This window comes from Macrobrachium rosenbergii, chromosome 2 (genome assembly GCF_040412425.1).
Source record: "Macrobrachium rosenbergii isolate ZJJX-2024 chromosome 2, ASM4041242v1, whole genome shotgun sequence".
In the NCBI taxonomy this organism is placed as follows: Eukaryota; Metazoa; Arthropoda; class Malacostraca; order Decapoda; family Palaemonidae; genus Macrobrachium; species Macrobrachium rosenbergii.
Window position 1 is genome coordinate 75,003,625 of NC_089742.1, and position 26,362 is coordinate 75,029,986.

The 26,362-nt window shown below is 38.8% G+C and overlaps 2 protein-coding genes across 4 annotated transcripts in view; one reads left to right on the forward strand and one right to left on the reverse strand.

Moving 5' to 3' along the window:
* Srp54 (splicing regulatory protein 54) overlaps positions 1 to 26,362 on the reverse strand; it is a 197,664-nt gene that overhangs the window by 47,532 nt on the left and 123,770 nt on the right. For all 3 annotated transcript variants that reach the window (XM_067121227.1, XM_067121219.1, XM_067121237.1), the window contains exon 8: positions 1,657 to 1,954. In XM_067121227.1, the coding sequence (XP_066977328.1) occupies positions 1,657 to 1,954 (298 nt within the window). The remainder of the gene's footprint in view (positions 1 to 1,656; positions 1,955 to 26,362) is intronic.
* Positions 16,760 to 26,362, forward strand: part of LOC136849979 (probable splicing factor, arginine/serine-rich 7) — a 32,828-nt gene continuing 23,225 nt past the window's right edge. Inside the window, exon 1 of the mRNA XM_067123521.1 lies at positions 16,760 to 16,775. The gene's annotated coding sequence lies outside the window, so the exon portion shown is untranslated. The remainder of the gene's footprint in view (positions 16,776 to 26,362) is intronic.

Sequence of the window (26,362 nt, forward strand, 5' to 3'; positions counted from 1 at the left end):
GATACTTGAAAAAAAGATATAATTCTTAGCATGTGTACCACATAGGGTACACATCGCTCATTCAGAGAGTCCCCTGTGAACCATATATGGAGCACATAGCAGTCAACGTGTTAATCATGAAAAGAACATCAGAATACACTAACTAGCGAATATTTCCTGATGAAAAAGTCTGCGAATTGCCGAATTTTTCGCGAATAACTAATAGATATGTTCCAAAGAAAATCCCATGAATTGGTGAGTCTGCGAACTGTGAGAATGCGAATACGGGGGGTTTACTGTAATATGAGTAAACTTGTTGAGTGTGGAAATGTCCAAAACTGGCCTCCAGCTCCTGCCCTGAGGTCTTGTGAGCAAGAAAAAATAATGGTAAAGCCTTGGCAACTACAATAAAAAGTCTCGATGGCCTCACTGCATAACAACTGTCCAATCTACCCCTCCCAACTCTGAACTTCTCTGTGCAAAGAGTGTGGAGAGAAGGACAACAGAAGTTGATAGGAGTAAAAATGTAGCAAAAGGTACAGCGAATCATTCCCTGAGAACCATCACTACCAAAGGTGGTTCTTGAAGCTTTGCCAGACACTTCCAGAACTCTGTACACAGCCTACTTGAACTGAAAAGTTCAAAATATCAGTTATGGTTACAAGTGGGGGGGGGGGGGCAATCTCACCCCAATATATATATAGTCAATTTTCTAACCACAAAGGAATATTTCTCAATTACCTATTATTTTTCTCCTGAACCACATAAAAGATGGAGCAGAAGGAGTGACAGAGGAATTAACCTAGGCTATCAGGTAGGCTTATGGAGAAGGAGAAGCAACACCAAAGACAAAGGAGAACACTAAGCAGGCTCACAGACTGTCCTAACTTACTGTCTACGTAATCTATCAGCCTCTAGCATCTTTCAATATTTCAAAAATTTTCTTCCTCTCATCAGATCACTCCTTATCATCTTCACAACAAAACCACACTCGTGCCTTAAGGGCTTGGCTAGCACACATGTGGTCATCATGCAACCAAACCATTCGGTTTCCACAAACTCTTTCCTATATAGCCTAGTGCTTTCATCTCTGTTAGTTGTAAATGACATAATGTAAAAACAGAAAACAAGCACACTAATGTATAGGAGAAAATCAGCCAGGAATCATCAAAATTATTACTAACACTGATTCACATTGTCTGTATAAGGACACATCATGAAGAATTCTGACGAGAACGAAAACATTCCAATGCCATCTGGTGGGAGACAGGTGATTACAGAGACCGCCCTAGTGGGTTAGCCAAGGTTATCATTTTTTTAAAATGCCAATCGCACCTAATGGTGCGAAGATATAAGCTAACCATAACAGTAGGTTAGATTTACTCCAAATATGTGCTTCATTATTCTGGTGAGGAATTGTCAATGCAATAGTTACTCTATAAATAATCACATTTCAAATGTAATTTAAGTACAACACCCAAAACCAAACAGCATGTATTAAAATAACCATTGTCTCTGTTCGCATTTTTAAAATACAGTTTAAGAATACAAGATACACACTATTTGTATAATGCTGTTAGTGTAAAATTTAAAGACTAACAGAATTTCAGAAAAGACTGAATACCAAAGGATTCAAAGGATATTCAATAAACTTAGCCTGGTAAAATTCAAGCTTACCTCCTTTTTCTTTTCTTCTTTCTTTTCTTTATCATCTCCCTTAGAATCCTCCTTCTTTGTATCTTCTTTCTCCTCATTGGCATTCTCCTCTTTCTCTGATATTGTTTCCAAGACTTTTTTTTCCTCTTTCTTGTCTTTTTTATCCTTATCTTTTGATTTTTCTTGGTCTTTGTTGCTACGACTGTTGCTGCTGCTGCTGCTTCCTCTCTCTCTTTTTGAAGAGGATGACTTTGATTTGGACTTCGACCTTGAACGTTTTGAACGAGACTTTGATCTGGACTTTCGACGAGATGGAGACCTATAAAATGAAACAACAGAAATAAAGGACTGATATTAATAAATGTACACTTTTTCAGTTTCATATACAGTACTCTAATGTTTACAGACTTTTTGTTGTTCCAGAATCAATCAGGCTATTGTCTGTATTAAAATAAGCCTGTAATATGTCTACACTAGCAATTCTTACTTTGCACTGCTGTGATTACAGTAGCCTCAGCAACCACTGGCTCTATATTACGTTCAGTATCATGACTTACTATTGGTTATACTTCTACATTTTTTTCACCTTACCTTTTATTATTTAGACACTTGTATTTGTTATTTCAAGAAATGTGGGTTATTACCATTTTCCTTGTCAAACTGGATATTATTTCCAACAGCACTAGTGTTACAAGAGAACAATAGCTTATTCTTGAATAAGTTAATATTCTCCATAAATATTTGGGTTAAGTATCAGGCATGCAGTCATTAATGTTTTTTAACTATGATGATCTTCTCCCAAATGATTGCCTTTTACATTAACAATACCCAGATGATGAGTTGGATGTCTTGGCTGAATATGTTTACCAAGTACTGAATAACAGAGAGTTTGAAGTGAAAGCCTAAGGCAGCTCTCTAACATCAAATAAATGATTGAATTGCTGAGGACCTAAAAGCTCCTGTGGCTTATCTAATGCCAATTTTGGTGCACAACATCTAAAATCTTGAACCATCTAGGGATGACTGGTGAATATATTTTGCACCAAGACTCGGTTTTCAAAACAAAACTAGGATTTTATATAAAATTGTGCAAGTGTTTTATGGTCATGGTCTAACCCTCATGATGTGTACGCCAGGATTTTTAAGATTTATACAGCTTCTAAAAATATGATTTTAGTGTTTTCAATGAGGCATCCATGTAAACCTGCAGTCATGTCAATTCTCAGAACCAGGTTTCCTCTACTGAAGGCATCCATTAACCTTTGATGTAAATATGCTGGTCTGAGCATATCCCTTAAATATGGCTAAAATGGGCAAAAAGTTCTGCTAGCTTAAAATTTAAAATGATTCATATTGGCCCATCGAATTCTGTCAATAATTAGCTGAAGTTTCCTTTCTACCATTGACATTCTTAGTCCAGGACTATGAAAACGTCATCCAGAACAAGCATAGAGAGAATTTTATGGGGAATGACTGAGGGTATCCCATTAACAGCTGAAGTAAATACGGTCAAACTCACTGCAAAAGGCTGGGATCTTCTTGGTATTTTTTCTGAGAAATTATCATCTCTTACCTTGAGAAATTCACAAATGCCATAATAAATACATGTAAGGCAATTCTCCTTTCAGTCCTGAATAATGGTTCCAAGGATGTCATGTCTACATGCAGTCATATGCCTTTTCCAGGCTAAAAAAAAAAAAAAAAAGTTATATGATGTTGCTAGGAGGCAAATACTTCACATATAAAGGATCCCAGATGATTATCTGCATAATTGGTAGAAGCACTCATTTAAAAACACATTACTGTATGCAATAAAATACCTTTACCAAATACCAAACAAGTCTTTGCCTGACCTCCTCCATGAACTCACATTAAAAGGATGTCAATACAATTGGTCAGTGGTTTGCTGATAAAAACTTTTCTTAGCCATGTAAGCAGCTCCCAAACTGGAGGATGATTAGTATCGCACCATATTCGACAGAGGATACTTAAAAATGATGACATTTACGCTCAGAAACACGTTTAATCACTGCACATGGGATTTTCTCTGGCCTGGGGTTTTATCATTACAACCAACTAAAGCTTGTTCAAACTTGGTTTCGGAGAAGAGAAAGCTGTAAGATTCCCCTTTTATGTGGTGTTAATCAAGAGGTTTTTGTTGATTACATCTATACTGCTAACCTGGAGCACCTTCACACTAAACATAACATGCTATTTAAGAGCTCAACCAAAGCATCACTCACCCCAGTTCCACTAGTCATGTACTGATCATTCACCACTTTTAAAACTGACGATGAGTTCTGGGTAAATTTTCCGAGATCCATTTGCATATGACACAAGAATGTTTAAAACTGGTGTGTAGTTGCTTTTTATTGCACAAAAGAACTGTGTTCTGCATTTCTTGCATATTACAGTATATTTTCCATACAGTATCTAGCTCATCTTATAGCTCTAAGTAGCACCTGGAGTTCTGATTGAATTGAACTGAACTGAATATAGAATTGAGGCCAAAGGCCAAGCATTGGGATCTATGAGGTCATTCAGTGCTGAAAAGGAAATTGACAGCAACAGGTCTGCAAGGTGTAACAGGAGGAAAACCTCAAAGTTGTACTATGAATTAATTCTTAGGAGAGGGTGAAAGTAAGATGGAAGAAAGACAATATAAAAGGAGATAAAGTAAAAGGAACGAAAGGGGTTACAACTATTGGGCTGAAGGCACGCTGAAAAGAACCTTAAGTAACGCCTCATGAAGTGCACTGACGGCACTACCACCCTACGGGGCTGGAGTTCTAATGGCCATCAAAGGACAGGTCATCACTATAACATACCTGTGGCTTACAGAAAAAAATCAATGTCTGCCATATGAAGAGCTCCACTGAGCAAGTCAACAAGTCTTGTACACTGTGGAACTTGTCTGCATTACCAAAAGCCACTTGGCTCCTATAGTTTTTCCCTTTAGTTTTTTAAAAATTCCATTGTTATGAACTATTGCTGGTATCAATAATATGTCTGTCAATATGAACAGCATGTCAGTCAAAGTGCTTGCTTGTATATGAAAATAAGCAGGTTCCTTGTTGTCTAGGTGATGAATTGGTAATGCACCTCACCTTTTCAAAAATATCACCCCATAAAGTTGAGAGAACTGATGTATTAATGCAGTTATATTATCATTTGTAAAATTATCAAATGGAAGCAAATATAAGGAGCAAATGGTGCATCTTTGCCTTAGATCAAATTGTACAACCACTGTATGCAGGTAAGTATGCAAATTAAAGGGGCCTTGGGAATATCACACCAAATGCACATGATCCCACCACAATCTCCATTAATGGATTATAAGGATTCTACTAGCAAATATATTTCTCAGGACAAGTATTAATGTATAATCTTCTCTCCTGCAGATATACAATTATGTAGGTATGACCAAGAATTAGCAGTTTCAACCTTTTATATTTAGCTCTCAGGTCCCAAAAATTCCAATGAACAATGGACAAGAAGATTCATTCTTACTTCTTGGAAGAACCCTTACTCAAAACCCTCCCTTTAGGATTTCAGGATATATCATAAACTCATGTAAGCTTCATTAAACACAAATTCAGGATACATCATAATCTCATGTAAGCTTCATTAAACACAATCTTGATTTTTTTTTTTTTACTTTGAGCAGGATGATGGACATAAGCATTGATTTCAGTTGGGTTTGTTCTGACATATGTTCTCTGTGTAATTCTGCTCATGCCACTTTCATCCTTGTTGACATTCAAGAAATCTGACACAAATAACTTTAAACTTTTACTGATCGTAGTGATCATGATGGAAGTCTTTCCTTTTGAGAATGGGAGGGAGAGATTTTGGGGCTATGCACAATTTCTTCAACTGGTGTATTTGGTGTTTTTCTAGTCAGGCATAGATAAACTACTTAAAAAATACTCTGGTTTGCTCATATTTAAGAGGCAAAAGTTTTTTACAAAGAGACAATTCATCCTCCTCACAGGGATTTGCTCTACTCACATGAGGTGGTGTGCTTGCTACTTGTAACTTTTTTTCCCTAGAAGGTTGCACACCGAGGCCTGAACCCCGAAAGGGGAGAACCTTCTACTTAACGGGGCGTGATAATAGGCGTCGGAAAAGTCAGAAAGTGGTGCCAATCACCCAGACATTGAGGTCGAACTTGGGAGACTGTAAGCATCCGAAACTTGTGCACTTGAATGTAGGAATTCCAGGCGGGACAAGTTCAGGGTACTCTCGTTTGTCGGAACCCTTCTTAGGAACACTGAAGAGCCTGCCGTGGAATCCCCAGGTCTTCACAGTCCTCGAGATCATGGTAGTAGCCTGATAAAACTTGACTGGTGAAGGAGGGCCGTCGATCCAACTCCTTCAGGCCTTGGAAACTCTCTGAGAGGGGGCTCAGGGACAGAAGGTCACGAGCGAGTGGTACAGCCTCCACGCCCACAGGATGTATGTCATCGGTCCTGTGTTTACTTCCCCTCTGGGCCTCTACCTCTTCTGGGAGAGGGAGGCGGGGCTCCTCTTCCTACCATAGCCATGGAGCTTGTTGCCTCTGGTTGACTGCCTGATGAGAATTTCCCTGGCTTTCATATGCAGGATTGAAAGCTGGGAGAGACATAGGAGGGCAGCCGAGACTGATGCGAGGTTCACCAGGACATACTGAGCGGGAGGTTGGGAGGAAGAGGTTGAAGGCTGATCTTGTAAGAGGAACCTGGAGCGAGACTGAGCCGGGGCGTTTGAAATGTTTAAATTTCTTGCTGGACTTTAGGAAGGCCCGGCAAGATCAGACTGCTTCCGTTTATAGGGCCCAGACCCCAACGAGCAGGAGACTCCTGATTGACCTAGCCACCTCCAAGATAAGACTACGTCCAGCTTCTTCTGGTGGGAAAGATTAGCTCCCCAGATCGAACTCTTCAGAAACTATTTGGTTCGTGCACGAACTGTTGCTGCTGAAAAGATATGCTTCCGGCAGGCCAGTTGGGCAGTCATAAGGTCAAACAGGTCTTGTTGGCTTCGCCAGAAATTTACGTCAAGACCTGGAACAAATCTTCCTATAGACCAAAGAAGTTGCTTCTGCTAAAGTTAAAGAGTTCAAAGACCTGGCGAGCCTATCCTTGAAGTATCAGCCTCTGCTTTCCAGAGCGACTCAGGATCTTGGGCTGCTCTTGAACAGATCCAAGCGCCAGTCTGGGTCAAGCCAGTCACTGTAAAAAAGCGTATTAGGGCTCCTTCCAGAATTCGGTGCCCGGGAAGGCAGATGTCGGGTCCGTCTCCCGGAGATGAGGAGGTTTACACCTTCAAAGCAAGCCTGACTAGTGGAAACCACTTCGAAGTGCAAAGGAGGAAGGAGAACATCACTGAGAGTGAACATAGTGAACACTCCTTGGCTTCAGTGTAGCAGTGTTGCTCGCTTGCCACTCCGTAGAGTCCTCATCAAGAGCGACTGGGCTTGGTCTAGGATGAATGCAGGTCTCATGGGACTTTATCAGACCTGTTCCAAACCTCCCCCTTCAGTCTGGCGAAACCTGTGTAGGGGGATGTCAGGTCCGGAGGATAGAACTCCAACTCTTCCACTCTCCTTGTGCCCAAACCCTCTATGGTGAGAGTACCTTCGTACTCGGGAGCATAAAGGGCCAGGCATGGATTCCCCAGATCGAAGGGAGGGAGAGTGGAAGGGTCAGGAACGAATGGGACATGAGCGAGATCACCGTCGAAGGCAGTCATGGATGAATTCCTGTTGTGGTCCACCTTCTCGAGACTGAAAAATTAGCAAGACCAGACAGCTTGCTGTCTACCCTCGCGTCGATCCTCTCAAATCTCGCGTCGATTCTCTCAAGGAAATGCTCGAAGAAAGGAATCGTATCCAAAGCAGGAGGAGGGGGAACCACTTGACGCGACTGAGACTCCGCTTGTGACCCGGAGGGGGAGGCTGTACTCGTCGACGGAACGGGGCTCGCCGCCCGTGCCGCCGCCGGAGGAACCTCAGATCGACCTGCCGGAGGAGGTAAGGTTTTCTTCCTGACGGACTTCACCTTCGGGACAATAGATCCAGACAAGCCCGTAAGGTAGAAGATTTGAAACCTTCAAAAGAAGAAATGGAGGAAGAGGAGCTAAACAGTGAAGAACCTGCCTCACTTACACCCCCACCTGCTTGATGCTCGGGACAATGCTCGGAGATTCAAGGCGAGTCAAGATCACGCCTTCGGCTTGCCACTGCTCAGGGATGAACCGTCTGGAGGCTGGAGTCAACTCCCGAATCCCGGCAATCAACGGAGCAGCAACATCGTCGGTGACTGAAGCTGTGATCCAAGCGCCGGGAAAAAGGACATTGCAAATGTCCTTCGAGAGTATATATGGATTGCCAGCTCCTACGTTGCGTCCAAAGCGCTAACCCGGAACTTTAAGGGCCTGGCGAAGCATCCACGAGATGCGGTCAGCCTGCTGGAAGAAGAAGCATTATTGCGGTTTACGAAGCGGGAAATCGGTATCACATTATAAAATACAGTTTGGCTAAAAGGAAAGATGCATGACAACCTACGAAGATCATCGATAGCTTGCTCGTAAAGCAAGCAAACATCACATCCCGTCAAGTGCCAAACAATGAGATCCCCTCCATTGGGCGCACATCAGTGGGACAGACCAGCTCCGTGGCTGCTGGCCTGATGGAGGGCTGCGAGCACCCCTGTTCTTGGCAGCGATACCACCTGTAAAAGTATGAGATTATGAGTACACGTGTAAGGTGCGGGTAGTGTGCCCGACAACACATTGGTATATAAAGCCCATTGAAACCAGCGGAAGGATCCGGGAGGTAACGGATTAATAAATCTCATGCAAAATAAACATAATATAATAAATATGCGGAACTAGCGGGTAACATGCCTTAAAGTAAGTGGCGATACAAAATTAAATGGGAAGGTTAAAACTATCCGAATGGCGCATTCCCGGCAACTAAAGATAGGAAATAAAACTAGTGATAACGGAAGACGGTAAACACTAGACCGCGGGCGGGAAGCAGGAATGCGCCTGCGATAACAGACAGCGGTTAGCTAAGTCAGAGGCGTCAAAGGTCGGACGAAGACAGTCAGGTGAAAGCACTAACTGGCCACGAGAATAGGACTAAACCGGAGTGTCGCCAAATTAAACGATACGCCGGAGATGACGTACGGAGGGGAGGGATGAAAAAACCAGGAGGAAGAACATAGGAGCGACCAGAGAGTGGGAATGCACAATCCGGGTGGCTCGGGTCCTCCCATCCGCACTCTCGCCCATTGGGTGGCTACTCAGCAGCGAGAGAAGCAGAGAGGAGGAACAACCTCCATGGTCAGAAGGAGGTGGGAAGGAGGCAAAGGCCAAAGATGGTGGAGCGGAGGGGAAGCTCTCCCGGCCACCAGGCTCGGGGAGGGTATAGGCTGGTAAGTCAGGAACCGTGCCAAGGAAAGGCCAAACAATGGAGAGGAAGGGACTGGGCTATAGGCTAAAAGGAAAGGAGTGCTCCCAAGCCTTGATAAGTTAACAAGACTGAAAAGCTTGAATCAAGGGAGAGCACTCGGGAGGAAGGAAAGGGTGTCGACATAACCAATAACTGAAACTAACCTTAAGAAATGACCAAATTAGGGTGAGCTACGTGATGTCCTAAGCTATCCCAGCTTAACAAGAGGCTTAGTGGCTAGCTGAAACAGAGGGGATACATGAGATCCTTGCTATTTCGAAACTAAACAGAGGCTTATTAGCCTACAGCTTGAAACAGGGGAAGGGAAAACATAAGATGAAAAGACCTAGTCAAAGCTTAGGAGGCGCGCGTGGAGCATTACAAAAACACAATAAAGGGCATGTGGTAAGCGAATAGTCGACCCCCTTTCATGGAAAAAGGGGCAATATGCGTCCCAAAAGGTAATACTAAAGCTAACAACCAACCCATGATAAATGGATAAAATAATCAACAAAACAAATAAGAGACCGCGCCCAGCCCGATGTGGGCGTGAAGAAATAGCATATCTAACAAAAAGAAATATCCATAATAATCAACAAATATCAAATGCATCGAACACAAGGGCAAGATTAAACAAAAATCTTAACAGTACCATGTAAATAAAATTCCCAGAAGCTAAGAAGTGAAGGGCAAATATAAGGCATGTTAGGAAGTGATAAAATGAAATAGGCCAGTGCCAGTACTTACCTATTAGTTACATATCTGAACCCACCCTCCTCCCCCAGGGACAGGTAGGCAAATTATTCTGAAGCATGTTGGAATAGTTCCTGGTACCCCACAGAGGCAGGTAAGGGCGATCACCCGATATTCGGACTAGGCGCTGCCCTGCGTTTGAAAATTTTGCTGTGATGTCAAAGACTAAAGCTATATGTAACTAACAGGTAAGTATGTGTTAAACATTATTTTAGAATAAAAATGTCATGTTTGTCTTCTGAAGAATTATCCTTCTTCTGGAGATTCTGTAAGGCCACATTTTGCTCAGGCTCTGTTGACCATATTCAGGAATTTCCTGGTGGTTGTTTTCCTCTTAGTTGGCTGTATAGTCTTTTCTGGTTGGTTCCGAGGAGTTTGTTTTGGTATCTTTTGTTCCTGTTCATGTACGTTGGATCTTATGTGCTTTGGCTTTAAGCCTCTGTTTTATATCTTCTGTTGTGTTGTTTAGTCCTTCTCCCTGTACTTTGTACTTCTCTTTCACTTCCTCTCGTTTTCTTGCTTCTTAGCCTCTTTTTGCCATCTCTTTGATTACTCAAGTCAGATCTCATTGCCATGATTTTGCTTTCCAAGGTGGTTATTTATTATTATTTCTTTATTTTTCATTTATTTATTATTATTTATTTATTTTTTGTCTATTACCGTCATCCTATTTGACTGGGTGGTTTTTATAGTGTGGATTTCTGGGTTGCACCCTGCCTCCTTAGGAGTCCATCACTTTTCTCACTGTACACTGTTTCTAGTAGCACACTCTTCTGCATGAGTCCTGGATCTACTTAGGCATCTAGTTTTTCAAGATTCCTTTTCAGGGATCTTGGAATCATGCCTAGTGTTCCTATGATTATGGGTACAGTTTCCACTGGCATATCCCATATCCTTATTATGATTTTCAGGTCTTGATACTTATCAATTTTTTCTCATTCTTTCTCATCTGTTCTGGTGTCCCATCGTATTGCGACACCAGTGAGTGATACTTTCTTCTTGATTTTGTCAATCAACATCACGTCTGGTCCATTGGTACCTATCACCCTATTTGTTCTGATACCATAGTCCCAGAGGATCTTTGCCTGATCGTTTTCTGTCACTCCCTCAGGTTGGTGTTCGTATTACTTATTACTGCAAGCTAGCTGGTATTTCTTGCACAGGCTCCAGTGGAGGGCTTTTGCTACTGAATCATGGCTCTTTTTGTACTGGTTCTGTGCAAGTGCTGGACATTGCTTGCTATCTGGTTTATGGTCTCGTCTTTCATATTGCACTTCCTGCATTTGGGTGAGATTCTTCTTCTTCTTCTTCTTCTTCTTCTTCTTCTTCTTCTTCTTCTTCTTCTTCTTCTTCTTCTTCTTCTTCTTCTTCTTCTGAATCTATTCATATGGAACAAGCCCACATGGGCCATTGACTTGAAATTTGAGCTTCCAAAGAATTTGGTGTGTATTAAGAAGAAATAAGAGGAGGTAAAGGAAAATACAGAAAGAAGAGATCCCACTTATTGAAAAAGAAAAAATTAATAAATTTATTTAGATAAAAATGTATTAAAATGCAAAGAGAGTAATATTAGGGTAGTAATACATTGCATCTTCTCTTGAACTTCTGAAGTTCCAATTGTGCGACATCCTCTGGGAGGCTGTTCCACAGTCCAACAGTGTGAGGAATATCGGACCTCTGGAACTGAGAAGTTCGACAGTGAGCCACATTTACTGCATATTTGTGCTGCTGTTCAGTGAATCTGGTTGCTTTCAGCAGGTAAAGGGGATCAGGGATCAGTTGTGAATATGAAAGATCTCTGTTTAAATACAACTTATGAAAAAGTGACAAACAAGGGACCATCTGTCAATGGTCCAAGTCATAACTGCTATTATTAGGAAACAGAAACCTACACCATGAACCACACTATCTACAAGAGATAAATCTTTGGCCGAAGCAGATGTCCATACTGGAGAGCAGTATTCTAGTAAATGAAGCACAAAAACACATTGCATTGAGTTTATCACTGTTATAAATATATGAAGCCTTACGAACAATACCTAACTTTTGTGCTCCATTTGCTGAAACTTTCATTAGATGTTTTTCAAAAATAAGAAGTGAGTCAAAAGTTACACCTAGATTAGTTAAAGCTTCAAACTCATTCAGCAAAGTTCAGTCCACCTGAAGGGGAGGATGAGATGGAAAATCTGTATGAGATCTGCTAATCAATAATGTTTTCGTTTTACTGGAGTTCAGCCGCATACCCCACCACTACACTATTCCCTGATCCATTCCACATCCTGATTGAGGCTGAGGGCAGCTTCATTTCTCATAAGTGGAGACTACTACACCCACAAGTGTTGCATCATTGGCATACTGCACTGAGCAGTCTTGTTTTCCAAGCCAACAACCATATCACTTGTATACACTAAAAGTAACTGTGGATCAAGAACACTACCTAGTGGAACTCCTGACAAAGTAGATCTTGGTTCACTAAAGATCCCGTCCACAGCAACTCGCTGCTGCTTACCTGTAAGGAAATCTTGAAGTAATCCTAAAATATATCCACCTCCAAGATTCTGAAGTTTATAAAGAAGTGCCTTGTGATTTACAAAATTGAAAGCAGCACTAAAATCTATTTGAATTACTCTGCACTCGAAACCTTCATCAAGGTTCCCCTGCAAATGGCATGTCAAATCTAAAAGAGCATCGCAGCTACCTAACTGCTTCTTATATGCATACTGACTATGAGCTAGCAATCCTTTAGATTCCACACACTATACTCATATAATGGCTTAAAAATAAGATTTTTCATCAACTTTGGAGAGCACAGGGAAAATAGAGAATGGCCTGTAGTTACTGCAGTCTGCAGATATGCTGCCCTTTGGAACAGGCACTGTATTATTAAGCTTGAGCTCATCCGCAAAGATACTATGTCGACGTAAAAATCTATAGACTCTACTAATCTTGGGAGACAACATACTAGAAACTTTTTTTGAAAAACAAAGGAAGAAACCATCATGATCTCCACCCCAGCTATCAAGATTATCCAAAATTTTCTTAACATCCAAGGATGACAAGTATCAGGAAGAGGGACATCCTCAGCTGATTGCTTAGCTTCAAAAGCTTGATGAAGCAGTTCAGCCTTTGCCCTAGGGCCAGTAACCAATCTACCATCATCAGTTAGTCATGGTGGAATGGAAGACGAGCCTGACCCAAAGTTAGATGATGCCAATGTGATCCACCAGAGATGAGGCTGAGTAATTCCTTCAAGTTTCCCCTTCAAGGAACTATTGTAATTTCTCTCGGCTTTATGGTAAGTTCTATTTGCAGCTTGGGGAGACTCAACAAAAATGGTGTAATTTTCATTTGAACAGTTTTGTCACCATGTGTTGAATTTGGTCTGTTTGTTATGGTAAGTGCTCGTCTACATATCGTTTCATCAAACCATGGATGGTCATTTGTCCTAAATTTGATGACCTTTCTAGGGACATATCTTATTAAAATAGCCATCAGCATTTCATTTAACTTCTTCATGGGCTCAGGATCTAATATAGCATCTGAAATATTAAGTGCCTGACAATCTTCAATAATGCGATCCCAATTGGCTCTAGATTTTAGCCTGACCATTTTTCCAATGACGTTATTAGGAATATACTGATTGACAGATATGTCCATCTCTTAAGGCGCAATGATCAGAATTGCTTATATATTCACAGACCTTGGACTTGACAATAGCTGGAACATCTGTGAATATCAAGTCTTAATCTATTACCAGAAATGGGTGTTGGTTCCTCAGTCGGTTGGACAAAATCAGAGGATACACAGAAATCAAAAGCAGACTGGCCATGTTGATCTGTGAATTTGAATTTAGCCACTCACTGTGCTTTGCATTGCAGTCTCCACAAATAATGAAGATGAAGCCATACTAATTCTTTACAAAAGACAGTCATATATAGAATTGACACTATTTGGATTGCGGTAAACAGCAAATACATAAACATTGTAGAACTTTATGAAGATTTCAAAACAAAGAACTTCATGGCAACTACGCTCCAAATTTTTCTGTCGATAAATAGATTGTCCGGACATAGTGTATACAGCCATACCTTACACATGTGGGATGTTACAGTGATAAATAAAGTCATGGCCATCAAACCTCAGGATTAAAAACTCAGCCTTGTACTTGTTACTACTTACAAGAGTCTCAGATAAAAATTTCAAAACGTAGTTACAGGCACAACTGTGGAGACCAAGAAAATTTGACCTTAATCCCCAAATATTTGGGTAAAGTACTCTGCAATTGTTCTTACTGTAATGAGTAACAGGCCCAGGGTTCAGCTCAATGTCTCCCAAAAGAATTAAGATTAACAGCATAATATCAGGATCAAAACTAATAAATAGACTCATAACAACATTGTCAAAATCAACAGAACAATAAGCAAAAATGTTATCAACAACAACAGTATTGACCTTTTTTACAAAAATTTTGTTGAAAGTATAAGTAAACTTGTCCATATGTCATTGAAAAGAACGCCGGAAGCAACTGGTCGAGCAAGTTGGGGCCGGCACACCTTGTAAGGCAAATGAATTCCAGATTTGTCACAAAAACTGGGGGAGGACATTCAGGATGGATTTAGAAATAAAGCACATTGATTGTACCCTTAGCCAAGATGAACTCAAACCCAAGACCATGATAAGCTATGGCACAACTTTTGTTTTGCAGTTCACTGTTATTTCAACTACAGAAAAGCTTATTTAATATTAAAATCAATTCACATATTTTAAATTAATAAAAATGAAACTATGACAGAGACAATCTGAGCAGATGAGGCTTGAAAGCTATGTCAGCCTCCCACCTCAGAAAGCTTACCAGGCCTAACCTCCCCTTCATGCCCAGCCACCCAAAGAGATAAAAAAATTGAAGTTTAGTGACACATGATTTTAAGTCAATAACATTCTCAAAAAGCTCCCATGTAGACAAGGCCTCCCAACTCTTCCAACTCACCTCAACACCTCCACCCCTCTTGGAGCCCTTGTGGGTTTGCAGTCGTTTAACTCTGTTAACTAGGTTTTGCAGATGATGTAATGAAAGAAGAAACTGAAACGCATAAAAAGTGAGGCTACAGTTGCTAAAGGTGCTCTTAACACGTCAAAATCAAACAGCCCTCCTTAAATGCCAATTGAAAATCTTCCTCCTGCCCAACAAAATTATGCACCTATTGTTTAGGCAGTCCCCAGTTATTGGTAATTTTGTGTCCCCCGAGCGTGACAGTAACCAAAAAGTCGGCGATAATACTGCCCGATGACTGGGGATCAGTCTGCCACCGATAAGTGGGGATCAGTGCGATAACCAGGGATCAACGCTGATAACTGGGGGTCGGTGCTGATAACTGGAGATCGGTGTCGAAAATCCGGTTATCGTTGTCACTAGACAAGTGCCGTAAAACTGGATCGCCGATAACCTGGGACTGCTTGTATTCATGAAATGAATGGATCTGTGCCAGAAAATGACTCCTAACACCACACCATGACAAATGGCATTCCTCAGTGAAAACTGTACCAGAGCAGCCAGTTCTGTAAGCCATCCAGTGACCAATCAAAATATTCGCCAGGTAATACCCACATGACTTGACACACTAGACCCGAGAGGCTGCAGCAGCAGAACCATCAGCTTTAAGTTTTGAATTACAAAGAAATCTCACTAGCCAGTCAGAAAACAAGTTAACTCCTCAGCCATCAGTGGCTTGCAGTCCTACCGCCTTCTTGTGGTGAGGAAACAGTCCACTGACTATGAGAATGCATGCACATATGTATATATGTATGCTAGTCTCAGAAGTTGTCTGGGACAGTTATTAAAGGCTCCAGATCAGCCTTAGCCCAGGTATTAAGGATATGAGATGGTGAAGTGAGTGCTACTCATGTAAAGACTAAATGTCAAAACTTAGAAGAGAGAGGCTTTGCTTAGATCCATCAGACTTGATGTTTCCATAGGCAGAAGGATAGGGTCTACTCTACAAGCCATTAAATCAAGCTTCATTGAAGGATCCACCTTGGAGATTGTACTTTTTTATCTTTTACCTTTGAACTTTGAAAGATAAAGATTCACTCCAGAGAATTGAGACATTATTGGAGTATTATGTCTCAGGTTTAGCTGCTAAAACAAAAGTCATGCTATATTCTCTTTTTTCGATCATTGTTAAAACCTCAAGTAAGGAATAAGGAAGACACTACTGTGTCTCACCAGAGCCACAAGGGAGTATCTTCAGGTGAAGATTTTAGAGAGGGTAGTTCTCATTTGTTCTTATGAATGGGTTCAGTTAGGAGACTATTCCAAGAATACCATTTACCTGTGGCTAAGAGAGGTAATTTTACGGTCTTGTGGGAATGTTTATGAGGAGTAACCCCTCAGTAGAGACTCATATCTACTCTTACTAGGTTTTTTCTATATGACTTACCTTGCCAATCACTTAGTATGACTCCAGTGGTCCATTGGTAGCAGCAGGCCATGTTTTACTAGTTCTAAAAGAGGAAGTGTGTGAGATTCATCATCTTCATCCCATTTTTTGTCCTGATTTCTTTCTTAATTCTCTAGTTTTTTGTGTAACGCTAATGTGTTTTTAATGAAGATTAATTTTGTTCTTTATAAAATTTTTCTTGTATTCTTTTGATTGTAAAAATATGGTAAAACTATTATTTGTGTGAAAATGTTTTAGTTGTTTTTTGTAAGCAAATAGTTTTACTGATGTAAAATTTTCTCCATTTAAGTACTGTAATTTGGTGTGTAATAACAAAATATAAAACATTGCTTCATTCATTTTGTTGACAGATTGAAGGCATCATTCTAAGGACATCTGATCCAACTTTGACAGAAAATGACTTGCCAGATTATCCCCCATTACCTGCTACAACTGAATCTCACAAGATAAATGAGATTTTTGTTTAGTATTTTGACAATCTTGATCCTGCAGTAAGTATTGCAAATATTTGGTTAGTACAGTGACACCTCAACTTATGGATAGTTTGGGGGCCTGCCCCTCCTGCTAAGTAACAAAGATCCATAAATAGCCAACACAATACCATACAGTGGAGCAACTCACTTAGTTTTTAGTGGACAGCAATTCTATATAAAATAATTGACTATTGTAATTGGTATTTTGATATATTCATTGTCTAAAATATTCATTCACTTATTCAGTTTCAGATATATATCTGCTAAATGAATTGCTTGTAATAAAACACACAGTACAGTACTGGATATTATGATGTACTTAACTACTTACTGGGTATTCTTACAAGGTATATAAAATACTGTACACAAAAATTATGTAAAATACACACAACTCACACAATATATAAAATATCATGAACATCGTTGTTTTGACTGAAGTTCAGAATTGCATGCAATACAGGAATGTAGTGACAAAGTTTTCAGTCTGTGTACTTGGATATAAATACACATATGCATAACTTTTAAGGTAAACTATGTTTTCATATAAGTAACTTACCAAATGATTACATAGCTATAGGTTTTAGAAACATGGCAGCCTAAATTCAAAAGTTGAGGTAGTGCCTGATAATTTAGTGTAGGTACAAGCCCCACCCACTAACGGGAGTACTGGAAACAACTTAGCAGATAGCCTCGTTGTGTTTCTACCGGCTCTTGAGTAACATCAGGGGTTTGCTGCAGCTTTTGTTTACTGAATTTCAGGTGTATGTCTGGCTTTTGGTGAAGTATTATCACTTATTTGAGTAGCCTTCAAGCTTTAATAGCTTTCTGGATCATTTTTCTAGTTCTTTGGTTATTATTATGTCTGATTCAGGTTCACCTAGTTTCACTGTTGTTGCAAAACTTGCAAACCAGATTAATCAGTTCTTCGTATGATTCTCATACAATTTGCAGTAATTGTAGTGGGTGGAAATATAGTTGGGAGTAAACTTGTGCTACATGTAATGATGAACAAGTTAGAGAGGGATAGAAAAGGAAGCAGCCTCTAGAGCTGAGAAATGAGCTTCCCTTAGCCTAGGTTAGAAGAAAGCTCTGCTATGCCTTCTTCCCATCTTCCTAATTTTTCTCTGGCTACTAGCCCTCCTACTTTTAACCACCTACTCCTGAAGAAGCTATGGTCCTCACTTGTTAACCCGATGGTGTTGCCAGTCTAGAGTCTTGGTTTTGACAAGATAATTAATCTTCTAGTGATGCAGTGGCGGAATTAGATGCGTTACTGAAGGCGTTTATCGAAAGACGAGGAATCAGAGGCACCACTTCCCTCAAAGTGACAATTGATAGTGTTGTGCAAGTGGAGGAGGTGGTTACTTGTCCCATCGGCTCTCCTAGACCAAGGTCACTGTCCTGCTCCCTGAATCTGGGAGGAGACATGCCGAAAGTCCAGTGGAGGCTGATGGGGTTGGCCCACAGGGAGCTGTCCCCTTGGTCAAACCTGGTGCACATTTCAGGTATCGGCAGACAGCCACTGGAAAGGCATCTTGCCAGAGACAGTTTTTTAAGGGGCGCTCTGATCAGTGAATTTTGAGAAATTATCGATTTTTAGTTTTTAACAGTTTTGAACTGATATATGGCTAAATAAACATGTCCTGAAATATTATTGCTAAAAAAAATTTTAAGTGGGTTATTTTACATTTTTTTTCACCGCATTTGAGTGGCATTGAGCGAAAAATTGTCGGAAACTTTCTGTATGACTTTTTAGATGGAAGTGAGAAATATACTTTACTTTTCTTCTAAAATACACATATCTACAATAAAAACTGGGCTCTCTCTCTCTCAAAAAATGTAATATCAGAGTAAATATGCATCTATGTATTCGATATTAAAATGTGATATAGTCCTGTGAGCGACATTGAGCGACAGATTGTCGTACAATGTTTGTATGACTTGCCTATTCTGGATAGTAGAAAGTGAGAAATTTACTTCAGTATCCTACTAAAACTACCGATTTTCTACGATAAGAGCTTGTTCGTTCTCTAGAAAAATATCAAACAAAATATAAAAAAAATAAATATATATCTATGTATCTCGATATTTTGAACTTATCACAGATGTACCATGCCAGCTAGTATACATATAATATTTTATATTTATTTACATATTTTTACTGCATATTTTTGCAAATATGGAATTATATAAGTAGGTAACAATTCCAAACAATAAACCATCTCATATGTGTGTAGTAACTGTTTCTGGTTCAAGTGATATCCCAGTGCTCTGTGACAAATTTCCTTTTCTGGTTTTCTTACTGTGTAGTACATTCACACAATTCCATTACCATAAGCAAGAGAAGTACCACTCTTATGAGGGAGGAATTTGAACGATTGCGTCTCGTAAATTTGTTACAAGAGAGGGACGAAGCAAACGGGAATTGTCTCACCTGCTGGGATAGCAACGACACCAGAACACCTGTATCTTAAGTAAGGGATTTGTTTTCCTGTATTTGTGATATTCACATTAGTGGCATTCTAATTAGTTATTACTATATATTAAATGATTATAAAAGACCACAAAGCTTGATTTTACAGTGGTGAGTTGTCGTCTGACTTGTGACTTGTGTAGGTTGTATTATATAATTATAAAAGACCACAAAGTTTGATTTTACTGCAGTGAGTTGTCGTCTGACTCGTGACATGTGTAGGCTTGGTTGTCCAGTGTTTGTTTATCCACACAGTTGTTTATTTGCTTCTCCAATATCTGAACAGGGGAAAATATTTCACAACAAAATATATATATATATATATATATATATATATATATATATATATATATATATATATGAATATATATATATATATATATATATATAAATATATATATATAATATATATATATATATATATATATATATATATATATATATATATGTATATATAATGTATATATTATGTTATATATATATGTATATATAATATATATATATATATATATATATATATATATATATATATATAAATGTTTATATTTATTTTTATATTTTTGGTGTGGTAAGGCTATTCCTCAGCAAAATATCAAGACACTCTCTCAGGCACCCCACGTCAACTTCTAAAGCCTGTCTTCTCTCATATATATTTTGGTGTGGTACTATTCTCAGCAAAATAGCAGGACACTCTCTCAGGCACCCCACGTCAACTTCTAAAAGCCTGTCTTCTCTCGCGGAGCGGCCACTACCAGCTCCCAAGTGCCCAGCGCCAGCCAAATCTTCCAGTTTCAGGCTCTTTGCTTCGGCCCCTCTTCGGCACCTCAAGTGTTCACTCGAGTCCTCGCTCCTGTAGCAAATGACTTCATTTGAAGAGCCATAAACGTCAGTCTATATCTGGACGACTTGCCTCTTCGATCCCACTTCAAAGGAAAAGTGCATGAAGGACTTGAACATCATCTCTCTCAGGAACTGGGAATTGTCATCTACCTTCAGAAGTCCCAGTTGGCCCCATTGCAAGAGCTCCTCTATTTGGGGATGAGTCTCACCTCGCAGATTTTTCAGGCCTTTCCGTCTACCAAGAGAATCGCCAGCTGCCTTCAGACGGCCCACAAACTCCTAGCCCCTTCGTCTTGCTCGGCCCAGCAGTGGATGAGCCTACTGGGGACTGTCATCCATCAAGACTTTCGTCAAGTTAGGCAAACTTCTCATGAGAGTTTCGCAAATCTTCCTCAAGGCCAACTGGGACATGGAAGCACAGCTGGACACCTACGTGTTTCCCATAAACCCGAGATCAAGTCGTACCAGCATGGTGGTGGTCCGAATGTGATTTTCGAAGAAAGCCTTCATCCCCTCTGAGCCCAGACCTAGACTTCTATTCAGACTCCTCAGTTCTAGGTTGGGGAGTCCTCTTGGAGAACAAGAAAGTTTCTGGGACGTGGTTGCCGGAAGAACAGAATCTTCACATCAACACCAGAGAGCTGAAAGCAATTCACGTAGGGCTTCAGTGCTTCCTGACCCTAGTTCACAATGAGGCTGTGGTAGTCCATTCAGCCAAACCACAGCTCTAACATACATACGAAAGTGAGGCGGGACTCACTCATTTTTTATGAATTATCACGGAAACAGAGAGAGAGAAATTACAAGAAAATTTTAACCACTGATTAGCAACACTCCATTCTTGTCATGTTAAATGACATGTCTGACAGCTTTGCCTTCCACCTTCTTACAAAAGATGTTAAGAATTTGTTTGTTCAAGATAATATTGAATTTTGTATTACAGTTTTATTAATATTATTATTATTATTATTATTATCATCATCATCATTATTATTATTTAATAATTTTATTAATCTTATTAATATTTGAAAATTAGTACATATTATTACTTTAAAAATTAATTTATCATACAAATAAACATACCTTTTTACATGTACAGGTTGACCATCACTAATCCGGCAATCAGTAGTCCGAACAATCAGTAATCCGCACAAAAATGAAGAGAATGAGTAATTTCCAATGTTTCCGCATTAATTTTCAAATTTCCGGGTCATCGTGTGATAACTATATTTGACGAAAAGCCGCCGATTTACGTGGCGCAGTGTGTGCTGCATCAACAAACTGGTAGCCTAGCCACATTATACTGAACTCTATTCACATATTAACAGTATTATACAAACATCAACATAACAAATGTGCATCTTTTTCATGGATCTTTTAAAAGTTATGCTTTACTACAGTGTTTCCAGTTGTATTATAAATCAATCAATGTTTTGTTTTGGGAATCGGTATCAGTATGTTTATTTTACGAGTTTAACTAAGTTCAAAGCGCTTTTTTTTCTAGTTAGCATAAATTAATATGGATACTTTATTTATTTGGGGACGAGGATATTTTCGTTGTATATTAAGTTGAAATATAACTTAAATGTCTCGTTGTGAAACTAATTTAGCAATTTTTTTAGTTAATATATGACGTTTATCGGGAATCGCCATTGGCGTTTTGGGGAATGTTTGTTTTGTGTGAAATAAATCAAGATTCCGTTCGCTATTTTCTTGTGATTTCATCATAATACAAGCTTTACGTATTTATCTTTTATCAAATGTGAAAACAGTAGTAATTTGTATTCTTTCATGCCCAGTAGTTTTGATTAAAATACATTCTCTCCAGTTTTATTTCTGTCGAGTTTCATCCATGTTGCTGATGCCGCGATAATTTATAGTCATTGGCAGCTTTAACATTGTTTTTCTCAGCTTCAGCTACAACTTGCAGCTTAAAGTTATTGTAGCAGTATATTTCCCTGATCTCTTTTCTCCAAATAAGGTGTAGTGTAAAAATATATCAGTCCTATTGTACAGTACTTAACGTCATTTGTAACATAACTACAGTAATTGTGTATTACCGTGCGATGGTTGAAATACAAGCACAACAGTTGTTATCCGATACGATTATTAGCAAAACAACAGTTTCCCGTTCGGTTGTTTATGGCTGTACACATTTACACAAGAGTATAACGTTACTAACAATACTTTTATCATTATCTTTTACTTTTTTAACTAGCAGATGGAATAAAGAGATGGAGGAAAAGAAGTTGGTCTATTGTAAGTTGGTCTCTCTACTGCCTGCGATAACTTAAATCTAAAAATATTTTTCCTAAATACTTTCAGGATATCGGGTGTTAATTATTGCTAACTCGAAATATCTTAAGTCTAATTATCGTAACTTTCGAGCACTACCTGTATTTGATAATTGTCTTTTCTTTATTAACCAACTTGTACTGATTTATGGGGTACTTTAATTCTAAGATGAGGTGCTTAGCTACTGGGTTTCATGTATTCTAGCCTAACAAATGGCTAATCCGGCACCCTCCAGGTCCCAATGATGCCGGATTACTGATGGTCAACCTATACAATAAAAATTCCTCTCACTAAAAGAAAAAGAGAGAGAGAGAATTATTACTTTTAATAATATTTAATGTTATTTAACCCTTAAACGCCGAGCCTCTATTTACAAAAACGTCTCCCGTATGCCGGCGGCGTTCGGGAGCTAGCGCCGAAACGGAAAAGAAGTTTTTTTCAAAAAATCACAGCACGCTTAGTTTTTAAGATTAAGAGTTCATTTTTGCTCCTTTTTTCTCATTGCCTGAAGTTTAGTATGCAACCATCAGAAATGAAAAAAATATCATTATCATATATAAATATTGGAATATATGACAGCGAAAAAAAAACTCATATATAATTGTATACAAATCGGGCTGTAAGCAAAACGTTAAAGCTAATGAGTTACTTTTTTAGTTGTATTGTACACTAAATTGCGATGATTTTGGTATATAACAGATTGTAAAACGATTAAAGCAACACAGAAAAATATTATCACAAATGATGCATGAATTAATAATTCGGACGTAAAAAAAAGTTTTTTTTCAAAAATTCACCATAAATCGAAATATTGTGCTAGAGACTTTCCAATTGTTTCAAAATGAAGGAAATTGATTGAATATTACTAGACTGTAAGTTTTTTTAGCTTACAATTGCATTTTTTTACCATTTCGATCGAGTTAAAGTTGACCAAGGTTGATTTTTTCTATTTATCGTTATTTATATGTAAATATAAAAAACTGTGAAGAGCTAAAGGAATGATATATTTTTTGTTGTATTCTACATGAAATTGCGCACATTTTGATGTATAACACTTTATGTAACGAATAATATAAAACGGCGAAAAAATTACGACAAGGTGACTCAAGAAATGCTAGGATTTTCAGCGGAGTTCATGTGCATGGAGCGAAGGAAAAGTTTTTTCAAAAATTCACCATAAATCGAAATATTGTGCCAGGGACTTTCCGTTTGTTGCAGAATAAAGGTAAATGATTGATTGTTACTAGAATGTAAGAATTTTGGCTTACGATTAGCGTTTTTCGAGCATTTCGGTCGAGTCAAAGTTGACCGAATGTTAAAATTTTGTCAGTTATTGTGATTTAAATGAAAATATTTCAAAACTGTTAAAAGCTAAAAGAATGATTTATTTTTGTTGTATTCTACATGAAATTGCACACATTTTGATGTATAACACTTTTATGTAACGAATAATATAAAACGCAATGAAAAAATTACAAGGTGACTCAAGAAATGCTAGGATTTTCAGCGGAGTTCATGTTCACAGGAAGGGAGGGAAAAGTTTTTTCAAAAATTCACCATAAATTGAAATATTGTGCTAGAGACTTTCCGTTTGTTGCAGAATAAAGGGAAATGATTGATTGTTACTAGAATGTAAGAATTTTGGCCTCGCCATTGCGTTTTTCAAGCATTTTTGGTCGAGTCAAAGTTGACCGAATGTTAAAATTTTGTCAGTTATCGTGATTTAAATGAAAATATTTCAAAACTGTTAAGAGCTTAAAGAATGATTTATTTTTTGTTGTATTCTACATGAAATTGCGCACATTTTGTTGTATAACACACTCTGTAACGAATATAAAACGGCGAAAAAAATTACGACAATGTGACTGAAGAAATGCTAGGATTTTCAGCGGAGTTAAGCGAAGCGAAAAAAGTTTTTTCCAAAAATTCACCATAAATCGAAATATTGTGCCAGGGACTTTCCGTTTGTTGCAGATTAAAGGTAAATGATAGAATGTAAGAATTTTGGCTTACAATTGTGTTTTTCGAGCATTTCGGTCGAGTCAAAGTTGACCGAATGTTAAAATTTTGTCAGTTATTGTGATTTAAATGAAAATATTTCAAAACTGTTAAAAGCTAAAAGAATGATTTATTTTTTGTTGTATTCTACATGAAATTGCGCACATTTTGATGTATAACACTGTATGTAACGAATAATATAAACGGCGCTAAAATTACAACAAGGTGACTCAAGAAATGCTGACATTTTCAGTGGATTTCCCACGCGTGGTGGAAGGAAAAGGTTTTTTCAAAATTCACCATAAATTGAAATATTGTGCTAGAGACTATCCGTTTGTTGCAAAATGAAGGTAAATGATGGAATATCACCAGAATATTAGGTTTTTGCTTACCCAAAAGACCTAAATAAATTATATATATATATATATATATATATATATATATATATATATATATATATATATATATATATATATATATATATATATATATATATATATATATATATATTTATATATATATATATACAGTGAACCCTCGTTTATCACGGTAGATAGGTTCTAGAACTGGCCACGATAGCTGAAAATCCATAAAAGGGACACCATATTTACAGTATTTATTTAACATGTATTCAGACTTTTAAAACACTTTTACATAGTACTGTTAACAAACCACCCTTTACAGTAATGTACAGATGTCTACAATATTGTGCATACAGTACATAGGGCACAAATGATAAGCAATAAACAGTAAATGAACATAAAAAATAGAAAGATTATTATGGTGCGTACTGTACAATTGTACAGTTTTTACTCACCACGATAGAGTTGGAAGTTACAATAAAGCCCTCCTCGTTTGTACTGTTAACAAACCACCCTTTAATGTACAGAACACTTAATGCATGTACAGTACCTAATCTAAAACAGGCACTAATATCAAAATGTTAGAATATTAAAGTATATAAAGAAATAAAGATTGTTACTGTACCCACCATGAAAGAAGTTGAAGAAAAACTTGAATGATGATGGCGATGAATTTGCTGCACAAGAAATGATGATGATGAAGCTGATGGTGTCTTCTACTGTGCAGCCAATGATTGTATTTTAAAATCTCTTCAGACTGAGGTGTCTTTTCCTGGACACCTCTTCAACTTCTTCCTGGGACACTTCTTCAATTTCTTCGAAGGCATAGTAGCAGGAGGAACTGGCTCTTTTTTTGCGAGGCTGGAAGAACATTGTGATCGGAAGTTGCTGCGCTGCTTCTTTTTTGATCGAAGAGCATCCTGTAGGAGTCATGTCTTCATCGATTTTGTTGCAGAACTGCAGAGAACGAACCATATCCTCGTCCCATTCTTGTGACAATTCTTTCAGCTCCTTCAGCTCGGTTGCAGAGCTTGGCAAGCCGTTCTAATGTTAAGCCTGTTTCTTGACAACTTCTTGGGTCTCTTCCTGTGGTTCATTTTCTTCCTCACTGGCTGATTTTGTCAGGTCTTCGAGGTCTCGTCAGTTAGCGGCTGGGAATGGCAGTCCAACAACTTTTTCAACGTCTTCCGTCGTCATGTCGCCAAACCCGTCACCTCCAGTTATCGCAGCCAACTGCACAGATTTCCGTACTGCAGAGTGTTGAATCTACTAGGCGTAAATCCCGCCGTTGTAAACAATCTCGGACCACAACTTCCTCCAGCTCGCAAATAACGGTAGCAGGTTTCATTTCTTGCAGTGCCTTCTGGATGTTCTGAAGGCACGCGGCAATTGTTTTTTGTACTGCCGCCAGCCGCTTCAAATTGAATGTTTCATCCTCATCTTCTTAGGCGGCATCCACACACGCAACGAGGTCCGCAAGGTATTCTTCGTGTAGAGGGCCTGAACGCTACTGGATAACCCCTGGTCCATCGGAAGAATTAAGGCGTTGTGTTGGGTGGCAGGAACTCAACCTGAATGCCCTCAAAAGAAAAGATCAGTCGGCGTGTCCACCAGCGTTATCCAACAGGAGAAGGATC